The sequence below is a fragment of the Oncorhynchus nerka genome, linkage group LG19 (genome assembly GCF_034236695.1).
Source record: "Oncorhynchus nerka isolate Pitt River linkage group LG19, Oner_Uvic_2.0, whole genome shotgun sequence".
Lineage (NCBI taxonomy): Eukaryota > Metazoa > Chordata > Actinopteri > Salmoniformes > Salmonidae > Oncorhynchus > Oncorhynchus nerka.
This window is the reverse complement of record NC_088414.1, coordinates 39,402,075-39,415,673: the sequence shown is the minus strand read 5'-3', so window position 1 is coordinate 39,415,673 and position 13,599 is coordinate 39,402,075. Positions and strand designations below refer to the sequence as shown.

The 13,599-nt window shown below is 44.3% G+C and overlaps 1 protein-coding gene across 1 annotated transcript; it reads right to left on the bottom strand.

Moving 5' to 3' along the window:
- Positions 1 to 5,169: 5,169 nt before the first annotated feature.
- Positions 5,170 to 7,129, bottom strand: LOC115116995 (olfactory receptor 10G4-like). The gene has a single exon (XM_029645448.2). The coding sequence runs from the start codon at positions 7,028 to 7,030 to the stop codon at positions 6,080 to 6,082; it is 951 nt and encodes a 316-aa protein (XP_029501308.1). The 5' UTR covers positions 7,031 to 7,129; the 3' UTR covers positions 5,170 to 6,079.
- Between the last annotated feature and the right edge of the window lie 6,470 nt (positions 7,130 to 13,599).

Here is a 13,599-nt window from a genome sequence, read left to right as displayed (position 1 = left end):
TGTAGACACCTTAGGGAAGCCACAGAAAAAGGAATCTGGTTGATATCCCTTTCAATGGGCAATAGGAATGCATAGAAAGACAGGGGTTTCAAAATAAGAGTCACTTCCTGATTGGATTTTTCTCAGGATTTCGCCTGCAATATCAGTTCTGTTATACTCACAGACAACATTTTTACAGTTTTGGAAACTTTAGAGTGTTTTCTATCATAAGCTGTCAATTATATGCATATTCTAGACTTCGGTCCTGAGAAATAGGCAGTTTACTTTGGAAACGTTATTTTTCCAAAAATAAAAATAGTGCCCCCTAGCTTCAAGAGGTTATTAACACCTTCCTGTTTGGCCCTGTCCGGGGTCTCATCGGATGGAGCGATGGGTAACGATGCTTCGTGTGTGACTGTTGTTGATGGGTGCAGAGGGTCCCTGGTTCGCGCCCGGGTATGGGAGAGGGGACGGTCTAAAGTTATACTGTTACAATAGCTCAGATGTGTCTTTTAAAATACTATTTCAGCCAATGTTGGTGGGGCATCTGAACCTGTTTTAATGATACTCCCGAATCTCTATGATTAATAAAATATTTTCTTGATTATACTTTTAACAGAACTGGGATTTACTTCAATGTGCGTTCACCCTATTGCTTCCACCTATCAAGTTGTTTCAGAGTGCTTAGTGAGGAGGGGTTAGAGATTCTTCTGGACAGGACCTAAATATACTGGCCTAATAACCACATGCGCTGGAGATATGCCTTATTGGGACAGTGGTTAGAGCGATCATTGGTGCTGGTGGGTTCGAGACCCAGGCCAGCAATATACACTGCTCAAAAAAATAAAGGGAACACTTAAACAACACAATGTAACTCCAAGTCAATCACACTTCTGTGAAATCAAACTGTCCACTTAGGAAGCAACACTGATTGACAATAAATTTCACATGCTGTTGTGTAAATGGAATAGACAACAGTTGGAAATGATAGGCAATTAGCAAGACACCCCCAATAAAGGAGTGGTTCTGCAGGTGATAACCACAGACCACTTCTCAGTTCCTATGCTTCCTGGCTGATGTTTTGGTCCCTTTTGAATGCTGGCGGTGCTTTCACTCTAGTGGTAGCATGAGACGGAGTCTACAACCCACACAAGTGGCTCAGGTAGTGCAGCTCATCCAGGATGGGACATCAATGCGAGCTGTGGCAAGAAGGTTTGCTGTGTCTGTCAGCGTAGTGTCCAGAGCATGGAGGCGCTACCAGGAGACAGGCCAGTACATCAGGAGACGTGGAGGAGGCCGTAGGAGGGCAACAACCCAGCAGCAGGACCGCTACCTCCGCATTTGTGCAAGGAGGAGCAGGAGGAGCACTGCCAGAGCCCTGAAAATGACCTCCAGCAGGCCACAAATGTGCATGTGTCTGCTCAAACGGTCAGAAACAGACTCCATGAGGGTGGTATGAGGGCCAACGTCCACAGGTGTCAGAGAACACCAAGATTGGCAAATTCGCCACTGGCGCCCTGTGCTCTTCACAGATGAAAGCAGGTTCACACTGAGCACATGTGACAGACGTGACAGTCTGGAGACGCCGTGGAGAACGTTCTGCTGCCTGCAACATCCTCCAGCATGACCGGTTTGGCTGTGGGTCAGTCATGGTGTGGGGTGGCATTTCTTTGGGGAGCCGCACAGCCCTCCATGTGCTCGCCAGAGGTAGCCTGACTGCCATTAGGTACCGAGATGAGATCCTCAGACCCCTTGTGAGACCATATGCTGGTGCGATTGGCCCTGGGTTCCTCCTAATGCAAGACAATGCTAGACCTCATGTGGCTGGAGTGTGTCAGCAGTTCCAGCAAGAGGAAGGCATTGATGCTATGGACTGGCCCGCACGTTCCCCAGACCTGAATCCAATTTAGCACATCTGGGACATCATGTCTCGCTCCATACACCAACGCCACGTTGCACCACAGACTGTCCAGGAGTTGGCGGATGCTTTAAATCAAATCAAATCAAATTTATTTATATAGCCCTTCGTACATCAGCTGATATCTCAAAGTGCTGTACAGAAACCCAGCCTAAAACCCCAAACAGCAAACAATGCAGGTGTAAAAGCACGGTGGCTAGGAAAAACTCCCTAGAAAGGCCAAAACCTAGGAAGAAACCTAGAGAAGAACCAGGCTATGTGGGGTGGCCAGTCCTCTTCTGGCTGTGCCGGGTAGAGATTATGACAGAACATGACCAAGATGTTCAAATGTTCATAAATGACCAGCATGGTCGAATAATAGTAAGGCAGAACAGTTGAAACTGGAGCAGCAGCACAGTCAGGTCTGGGAGGAGATCCTTCAGGAGACCATCCGCCACCTCATTAGGAGCATGCCCAGGCATTGTAGGGAGGTCATACAGGCACGTGGAGGCCACACACACTACTGAGCCTCATTTCGACTTGTTTTAAGGACATAACATCAAAGTTGGATCAGCCTGTAGTGTGGTTTTCCACTTTAATTTTGAGTGTGACTCCAAATCCAGACCTCAATGGATTGATAAATTTGATTTCCATTGATAATTTTTGTGTGATTTTGTTGTCAGCACATTCACCTATGTAAAGAAAAAAGTATTTAATAAGAATATTTCATTCATTCAGATCTAGGATGTGTTATTTTAGTACATTATTTGGCAGCAGTTACAACACACTTTTCTCTGTTAATTAAATGCAGTTTCTCATTTTACATTTGAAAACATTACAGTCCAATATCAAACAACTACGAAGAGGTAGGCTCTCTCTCCCTTAGTTGTCTATGTACATCAACAACTAGCTAATGTTAGCCAGAGTGAGGTGAGCTCAACTCTAACGAGCAAACAGTAGATAAACACTATTTCTGCTTTTAGTTGGCCGTCAACATACCACTGATGAATGATGAACGATGGCGAATAGTTTCCTGCTTGCCCTCTGCAGCTTGCCTGCCAATGTGTGCATGTCCCAACCTACATTTTGACAACTGAATGTGAACCTGCCTTCCTGCTCATTTGATCAATGTCAAATCCATTTGATTCATAACTAGAGATATGCTAACTGTTGACAACATAGCTAGCATAGCTAGCTAGCAAAGTGATTCACATTTCTTGCTAGTTAACCAAATGACACCTGCATCTGTAGCTGTAGCCACCGAAAAACGATATGGGGGGGAAAGTCATTCACCCATTTGTCCAAGGACATGACATCCTCCCTAGCTAACATTAGGCCTTGTGTGTTTAGCTTGGTAAATAAATAGCTACATAAATAGATAAGCTAGCCTATTAGCCACATTACTCTGTCATGGAATTTTGATTCAAATTTAACCTAATTTTAAAACTTAATTTAAAGTTGGCTTTGAAGTATAAACTGGGAATTTTATATTTTTACTGAAATTGTGATTGTCTGTTGGATTCCAATCACCAAAGTAGTTCAAATGCTGTCCATCCAACTTTAAATTGTTGAAATAAGTAAATTCCCATGAAATGTGTCTGGAACATTGATATATTATATTATGAGGACATGGCAACCATGTCCTGTATATGTTCGGTAAACATGGTAACCATGTTCACACACAAACAGTCAGGTATTATCAGTACTGTAATGGCTTACAGATTGCAGTGACACTGATGATGTTATGACACTGACAATGGCTTGTTTTTATTGTTACTAAGCTGCAATAAAATAAATTATTTTATAAATAATAGATTTATAAATAAATCATTAACAGCAATGCACAGTGGCATAGTGGTCTTCTCTCATATAAACATTATCCATATTTTATATTTCTTTGTGTCTGTAACTTTAAATGTATTTTGTAAAAGGATCCTTTAAATGAGACCAAACTCTTTGGTCCTGTGTGGCTCAGACAGACCTCCCAGGATGCATCCCAAATGGTACCCTATTCCCTATATTATTTAATTTGTATTAATTTTTATTTCATCTTTATTTTATTTAACCGGGTAGGCTAGTTGAGAACAAGTTCTCATTTGCAACTGCTACCAGTTCAAGATAAAGCAAAGCAGTTCAACACATATAACAACACAGAGTTACACATGGAATAAACAAACATACAGTCAATAATACAGTAGAAAAAAGGAAAACAAAAAGTCTATATACAGTGAGTGTAAATGAATTAAGATAAGGGAGTTAAGGCAATAAAAAGGCCATGATGGCGAAGTAATCACAATTTCGCAATTCAACACTGGAGTGGTAGATGTGCAGAAGATGAATGTACGACATAGTGCACTACTTTTGGTTCCTGGTCACCTGGCACTATAAAGGGAATAGGGTGCCATTTGGGACAAATTGTCTTCCAGCTTCTCCACTGCATCTCCGTAGGCCTCAATAACCAGGTCCTGATTGAATGAATGCAACCAATCATTATTAATATTATAGCTATAATTTCTTGACTTCATTTTTATATCACTTTATTCAGAGGGCCTGTGGATTCATTGATAAAGAGTCAGGTTACAATCAAGCTCCTTTCTATAGATGAATCCTTCCCAACTAGCAGCAGCACCAACTTTAGTTGCACAACAACATGTTATCTCCATCACTTCACTTCTCTGTCATTCACACATCTCTCATGTGAAACTCTTCTCACTCACAGATGAGTATGGGGAGGGTACTTTCAGAATAAAACCCCAAAATAAATTCTAGATGACGATGCCATAATAAAAGTCTTGATATACCTTACATACTGTCGTTCTGATGACTAAATTATCGCTGAATAGCATGGCTCCACTAGTACTATTGACAGTCTCTTCATGGTGTGCTTGGGGCTATGGTCCTGGCATAGTAGGCATAAGAAAGAACAAGATCCAGATCAATCTTTGCCGTGAAATAAGGAATAGTTAAATGTATTCCGAGAGGGCTTCATCCTTGTCCAATTTTCATCCCCGTCCAATCTTTATCAGTGTTTAGACAATTGGGTGTTTGTTCAATTGTGTGTGTATCGTTGTTGCGGTGTGTGTCGGCCATAGGGCCCAACACAATTGGCCCAGCGTTGTCCGGGATTGGCTGGGGTAGGCCGTCATTATAAATAATCATTTGTTCTTAACAGACTTACCTAGTTAAGTAAAGGTTCAATTAAACAATATATATAAAGGGGTTATATAATCAAATCAAGTTTATTTGTCTTTTGAACAGTACAATCAAATTCTAACTTGCATTTATAACTCTCGACATTGCAACAACAATAAAATAATTATGTGGAATATACACTGTAATAAAAACATTTAGATACAATAGATACATGACAATAGACAGGTGTAGTAATGTAAATTGCAAACAGAAGAAGACGGAACTATTTAAATCTTGGACTGCGCTCCAGCAGGTGTATCTCACTGATCATCCCTAAAGCCAACACCTCATTTGGCCGCCTTTCGTTCCAGTTCTCTGCTGCCTGTGACTGGAACGAATTGCAAAAATCGCTGAAGTTGGAGACTTTTATCTCCCTCACCAACTTCAAACATCTGCTATCTGAGCAGCTAACCGATCGCTGCAGCTGTACATAGTCTATCGGTAAATAGCCCACCCATTTTTACCTACCTCATCCCCATACTGTTTTCATTTATTTACTTTTCTGCTCTTTTGCACACCAATACCTCTACCTGTACATGACCATCTGATCATTTATCACTCCAGTGTTAATCTGCAAAATTGTAATTATTCGCCTACCTCCTCATGCCTTTTGCACACAATGTATATAGACTCCCCTTTTTCCCCCCTACTGTGTTATTGACTTGTTAATTGTTTACTCCATGTGTAACTCTGTGTTGTCTGTTCACACTGCTATGCTTTATCTTGGCCAGGTCGCAGTTGCAAATGAGAACTTGTTCTCAACTAGCCTACCTGGTTAAATAAAGGTGTTCTCAACTAGCCTACCTGGTTAAATAAAGGTGAAATATATATATATTTTTTTATATTCAACAGAAATCCAATCTGATCTTTCTTGAAGACGAAGCAACTCTTAAAGGTAAACGCTGCTGATGTGAGCTTAATTGGAAATTATCTTTAAAATCTTTAAACACACATCTGTGCAATTTCTGAGTGAATCCTGGGCCATGTTGCAAAAAAATACTGTTCAAGACCTCATTTCATCACTGCAGTTCTTTTTCTAGACAGTATCTGAACCAATCTCTTTCTAATCTCCTTGGTCTTCAGACAGTAGACTACTGGGTTGATCAGAGAGGGTAACAGCGTGGCTATAATCAGTAAAGCATTACGCTCCGTCAGATTCAGCCTCACCCCTATCCTCGTCAACAACACAGAGACTAACTTGGGAGCGTAGTAACAGGACACCACAATGATGTGACAAATACAGGTATTAAACACCTTCACTCTGCTCTCGTTGTTTGGCAGTCTCAGTACTGTGTAGATCAGATTCACGTATGATAGCAGAATGAATATGAACTGTGCACCAATCAACCACAGACCCAGGATGGTGGGAAGCACCCAATAGGGTTCAGGGTTGACACAGGCAGCTCTGACCATAGCAGGATAGTCACAGAACACATATCTAATGATGGGCTGGCAGTATGGAAGGCTGTCTACCTGAGCTGCTACTACCCCCATGACCCCTAACCCTATCAGCCAGGTAGCTGTGATCAACAGGAAGAGCCGTGGGTTAGTCAGGATGCTGTGGTACCTAAGAGGGGTGCTGATAGCGATGGTTCGGTCCAAAGCCATCAGGGACAGGGACAGAAACTCTTCGATGTCACCCAGGTGGTAGATGGACATGCTTGAAATGCAGGAGTAGTAAGAGATGGTTTTGACCTCGGCCAGTAGGACAGAGATCATGGTGATGCTGGTGCTGGTGGTGAACATGATGTCCACCACGGCCAGGTTACAGATGAGGAGGTACATGGGCGTGTGCAGCCGTCTGTCCGTCAAAATGATGCAGATGTTGGTGCCGCTTCCCAGAAGCACAAGGAAATAGGTGATGAAGATGAGGAAGCCCAGGAGCTTCTGGTGAGAGAGGTGGTCGAAGCCAGTGATGGTAAACTCCTCCACATTCTTCCCAGTGAAATTCACTGAAGACATCCTACACAAGTATCAGCCTACACATACATAGAGATGATATATAAACACAACAACTCTATAGTTAAACTAAGACACTAACAAGTGGTGACACAAGTTGCATGATCTAAGCCCTCCATTGAAGCTAGCTGAGTAGACAGAACTCTTAAACCCCTAGGCTGTGTACTGCGACACTGTGACTGTCAGCACTTATACATTAGGTGACCAAGCCACGTGGTGAAAAGGAGGGGGAGGTGTTTCCCAAATAATAGGTCAGGACCCACTGGTAGGAGACTTTGAATTTAGAATTTGAATCATGGCCTAAGTTTTGGTCTTGGATATCATTATTTGGAAACCTATATAGTTTGACATAAGAACATTTGAACAAAACCATCACAATTTATAGATCCAAAAGTCATCAGCCAATAAGACCACAGACTGCAACACTGCTGGCTTTCATCTCTCCTCTCTAATCAGGGAATGACTGTTTGAATACCCATCAGTGAATTACCACTAAGAAAAAAGGCCAGCAGTAGTGTGGATCTAGACTCCTAGATCTGAAAACCCCTCAGGATATAGTATCTCCTTTAGTGAGTGGTATCGTATCTCTGGGGCTCAACACCTACAGTTCCCAGGTCCAGAGGTCTAATCATTAGACTAATGGTTTCCCTCTCTTATTAAGGTTAATAAACATCATCACAGGGAGCTGTATTACCACTTCCTCATTGAATTGATAGTACCACTGATCCATCCAACTGGCTCCATGTGGACAAAGATACCGTAGATGATTTGCAATGTATACGCTATCTCTAGATATACCCAGGCAATTCACACAAGGAGGTACAACTTCGATGGCCCCACCTGCTTCGTACTGCAAGACTAAATGAAAACTTTCAGATTGTAATGTATCTCAAGGTAGTGGTAATAGTGAAAACATACAGCTGAAGTCACAAGTTTACATAAACCTTCGCCAAATACATTTAAACTGTCTTTCACAATTACTGACATTTAATCCTAGTAAACATTCCCTGTCGTAGGTCAGTTAGGATCATCACTTTATTTTAAGAGTGTGAAATGTCAGAATAATAGTAGAGATAATGATTTATTCCAGCTATTTCAGCATTATTTCATCACATCCCCAGTGGGTCAGAAGTTTGAATATGCTCAATTAGTATTTGGTAGCATTGCCTTTAAATTGTTTAACTTGGGTCAAGCGTTTCAGGTAGCCTTCCACAAGCTTCCCACAAAAAGTTGGGTGAAATCTGGCCCATTGCACCTGACAGAGGTGTTGTAATTGAGTCATGTTTGTAGGCCTCCCTGCTCACACACGCTTTTTCAGTTCTGCCCACATATTTTCCATTTGGATGACCTGTTTGCGACCAAGATTTAACTTCTTGACTGAGGTCTTGAGATGTTGCTTCAATATATCCACATAATTTTCCTTCTTCATAGTGCCATCTATTTTGTGACGTGCATCAGTCCCTCCTGCAGCAAAGCACCACCACAACATGATGCTGCCACCCTGGTGCTTCACGGTTGGGATGGTGTTCTTTGGCTTGCAAGCCTCCCCCTTTTTCCTACAAACATAACGATGGGCATTATGGCCAAACAGTTAAATTTTTGTAAAAGTACGATCTTTGTCCCCATGTGCAGTTGAAAACCGTAAACAACAAACATTATGATGGTCATTATGGCCAAACAGTTGTATTTTTGTTTCATCAGACCAGAGGACATTTCTGCAAAAAGTACGATCTTTGTTCCCGTGTGCAGTTGCAAACCGTAGTCTGGCTTTTTTATGGCAGTTTTGGGGCAGTGGCTTCTGATGGCTGTGTGGTCCCACGGTGTTCATACTTGCATACTATTGTTTGTACAGATGAACAAGGTACCTTCAGGTGTTTGGAAATTGCTCCAAAAGCATGAACCAGACTTGTGGAGGTCTACAATTGTTTTTTTGGCTGATGTTCCGTTGATTTTCCTATGATGTCAAGCAAAGAGGCACTGAGTTTGAAGGTAGGCCTTGAAATACATCCACAGGTACACCACCAATTGATTCAAATGATGTCAATTAGCCTATCAGAAGCTTCTAAAGCCATGACATCCTTTTCTGGAATATTCCAAGCTGTTTAAAGACACAGTCAGCTTAGTGTATGTTAACTTCTGGCCAACTGAAATTGTGATACAGTGAATTATAAGTGAAATAATCTGTCTGTAAAGAATTGTTGAAAAAATTAATTGTGTCATGCACGAAGTAGATGTCCTAACCGACTTGCCAAAAGTATAGTTTGTTATTACCAAGAAATGTGTGGAGTGGTTGAAAATTAGTTTTAATGACGCCAACCTAAGTGTATGTAAACCTCCGACTTCAACTGTACATTTGGGCCTAACATTGTGGCCTAAAGACACAGGTCCCAACTTCATCTGAAGCATAATGTAACTAACAACAGTTCCATCATCACCTGCATGGCTACCTGTGAACAGGTGAGGTGATGACTCAGGATCCCAGGTCTACCAACACTCTAATTAGGTCTCTGATGACCACCTGTTTGTTGAGCCTGAGTCTGAGGAGAGTGACAGGGACACTAGACCTGGTGGGAATACTGCTCTGCCATCATACAACTTGTTACTGTACACTCATTACGAGAGAGAGAGAGCCAGAGAGAGAGAGAGAGAGAGAGAGACTCATTTAAGCAACAGGCCAAAGCAATGGGTTTAGGCAAGCTAATTAAATATTACTGCTAAATGTACATTTGCTGAATCTTGCCAAAAGACTGTTAATCCATCTCTCTACATTGTCCCTAAAACACACAACAGTTAGTGGGTTGGTAATATGCCTGCTAAAATAAATTAAATAATGATATATATATATATATAAGCCGGCTACTGCCTGGGAAGGTCCCTCACTCAGAAGCATGAGATATGGAGTGGGCGGGGTTAGGTTGACCTCAGGTCACTGGAAGCCCGAGTTAGGGAGAGCAGGTTGAATCTATCAAATAGAGAACCTCAAACTTTCTTCAGTACTAATGCAATTAGTTGTGTAATTTAGTTTGTGTGTTTCTTGTTTGAAGTGCAGTAGCGTAATAATCTGTGTGTTATCTATTTGTGTATTTGTGTGGTATAGGATTTGTGCAATTTAGTTTTATTTGTGTGTTTTTTGTTAGCAATAGGGTAATAGTGTATTAATTCGATTCTCTTTATCATTTGTATTTATATACTACAATTTGTTTGTCACGAATATTACCGAAGGTGACTCCCCTTCTTGTTCGGGTGGCGCTCGGCGGTCATCGTCACCGGTCTACTAGCTATCACAGATCCTTTGTTCTGTGTTCCTTTGGTTTTGTCTGATTGGTATCACCTGTTTCTTGTTTGGTTGTTAGGGTGGGGTTATATAAGTTTGTTCAGCCCGCTTCTGTTTCGTGCGGGCTTGTTCGTCTGTTTTGTGTTAGAGTGAATTTTGTTTGCATTTTCGGGTTTCGCGCTGTCCATATTATTTCTGATAATTTGTTTTCATACTTTTGTTCATGTTATTTTTCCTGGACATTAAAGCGTGTTTTTCCCACATCCTTTTGCTCTCTGCGCCTGACTCCACACCTCTTCACTCATTAAACTTAACAGAAGCCCGCACCACGATATGGAGTCAGCAGGAGTAGCGACCACTCCTCTTCCCACGATGGAGGAGAGAGTCCTTCATCACACGTCCATCCTCCATCGCCTAGGATCAGCGATGGCTCAAATGATGGAGAGGATGGATCGTTGGGAGAGGAATGGTCTCCCTACTACCCCACCAACCCTCCCACCAGCAACTCTACCATCTCCCCCATCTGGATCCGGTTCCAGCGCTCTGCGCATTACGCCTCCGAGGGAGTACGATGGAGCAGCGACGGGGTGCCAGGGATTCCTGCTTCAACTAGAACTCTACCTGGCCACCGTTCGGCCGGCTCCCTCGGACGAGGAGAGCGTGTGTGTCCTCATCACATGCCTTACGGGTAGAGCCCTTGAGTGGGCCAATGCGGTCTGGAACGGGCCGACTCAGCGAAGGACAATTACCCGGAGTTCACCCGCCGTTTCAGGGCCGTGTTCGATCACCCTCCAGAGGGTCGAGCGGCGGGTGAGAGGTTGTTCCATCTCAGACAGGGGACGAGGAGCGCGCAGGACTTCGCGCTGGAGTTCCGGACCTTGGAGCAGGGTGGAACGACAGGGCCCTGATAGACCATTACCGGTGTAGCCTGAGAGAGGACGTCCGCAGGGAGCTGGCTTGTCGGGACACTACACTTAGCCTGGATGGACTGATAGACCTGTCGATCCGGTTGGACCATCTGCTAGCTGCTCGCGGACGTTCTGAAAGGGTCCTGTCAGTTCTACCTCCTGACCCTCCTGCTCCTATCCCGATTGAGCTAGGAGGGACCGCGTCTAGGGAGATCGGAGGAGGAAGCTCCTCCTGTACCAGTTGTGGCCGGAGAGGGCACATGTCTGGTCGGTGCTGGAGGAATTCATCTGGGAATTGAGAATGCAGGCAGAACACTCCTCGGTCACCCCAGGTGAGTAAGCACCACACTCTCCTAGAGTTTCCTATTGGTCACATGTTCTTATTAATTTGTTTCCTTAATTATTCTCCTTCTCTCCAGCATAAGGCACTGTTAGATTCAGGCGCAGCTGGAAACTTTATAGATCGTGGACTCGCTCAGAGGTTGAGGATTCCGTTAGTAAAAGTAGACCCCCCTTTTCCCGTGCACTCTTTCGATAGTCGACCATTAGGGTCAGGGCTGGTGAGGAAAGCCACAATTCCGTTGGAGATGATTACGCAGGGGAATCACAAGGAGCGAATTAGTTTGTTCCTTATCGATTCACCTGCATTTCCGGTGGTGCTGGGGATTCCCTGGCTAGCTATTCATAATCCTACGATTTCGTGGTAACAGGGAACTCTCCAGGGGTGGTCGGATGAGTGTTCAGGCAGGTGTGTAGGGGTTTCCATCGGTGTGACAACGGTGGAGAGTCCAGACCAGGTTTCCACCGTGCGCATTCCAGCTGAGTATGAGGATTTGGCTATCGCTTTCAGTAAAAAGAAGGCGACCCAATTACCACCCCATCGACAGGGGGATTGCGTGATAAACCTCCAGGGTAACGCTGCACTCCCCAGGAGTGTGTATCCTTTGTCCCAGGAGGAGACGGTGGCCATGGAAACATATATCACGAGGTTCTGGGACAGGGGTACATTCGGCCCTCCATGTCACCTGTCTCCTCGAGTTTCTTTTTTGTGAAGAAAAAGGATGGTGGTTTGCGTCCGTGTATTGATTATAGAGGTCTAAATTCCATTACGGTGGGTTTTAGTTACCCACTACCTCTCATTGCTACGGCAGTGGAATCATTTCACAGAGCGCAGTTCTTCACGAAACTGGATCTCAGGAGTGCGTATAATCTGGTGCGTATTCGGGAGGGAGATGAGTGGAAAACTGCATTTAGCACTACTTCTGGCCATTATGAGTACCTCGTCATGCCATACGGGTTAAAGAATGCTCCAGCTATATTTCAATCCTTCGTGGATGAGATTCTCAGAGACCTGCACGGACAGGGTGTAGTGGTGTATATTGACGATATTTTGATCTACTCCACTACACGCACTGCGCATGTGTCTCTGGTGCGCAAGGTTCTTAGACGACTGCTGGAGCATGACCTGTATGTGAAGGTGGAGAAATGTGAGTTTTCCAAACGATCAGTTTCCTTCCTGGGTTATCGCATTTCCGCGTAAAGGCCGTGCGTAATTGGCCGACTCCGACCACGGTAAAGGAGGTGCAGCGGTTCTTAGGGTTTGCCAATTACTACCGGAGGTTTATCCGGGGTTTTGGTCAGGTAGCTGCCCCTATTACCTCACTGCTGAAGTGGGGACCGGTGCGTTTGCAGTGGTCAGCAGAGGTGGACGGAGCTTTTCGTAGGTTGAAGGCGATGTTCACTGAGGCGCCGGTGTTGGCGCATCCGGACCCTTCTTTGGCGTTTATAGTAGAGGTGGACGCATCCGAGGCTGGGGTTGGAGCGGTGCTCTCACAGCGTTCGGGTGCGCCACCGAAGCTCCGCCCCTGTGCCTTTTTTTCGAAGAAACTCGGGCCAGCGGAGCGGAATTATGATGTGGGGGATAGGGAGTTGTTGGCTATGGTTGAGGCCCTGAAGGTGTGGAGACACTGGCTTGAGGGGGCTAAGCACTTATCTGGACTGACCACCGTAACCTGGAGTATATCCGATCATCTAGGAGACTGAATCCTCGTCAGGCAAAGTGGGCCATGTATTTCACCAGATTTCGTTTTACTATCTCGTATAGACCAGGTTCCCTCAACACTAAGGCCGACGCGCTGTCAAGACTCTATGACACTGAGGACAGGTCCATCGATCCTACTCCCATCATTCCGGCAGCTAAGCTGGTGGCACCAGTAGTATGGGAGGTGGACGCGGACATCGAGCGGGCGCTAAGGGAGGAACCTGCGCCTCCACAGTGTCCGGAGGGTCGTAGGTACGTGCCGCTCGCTGTTCGTGATCAATTGATTCGATGGTCTCATTGTCTACCCTCGTCGGGTCACCCAGGTATTTTTAGGACAGTGCGAGGTCTT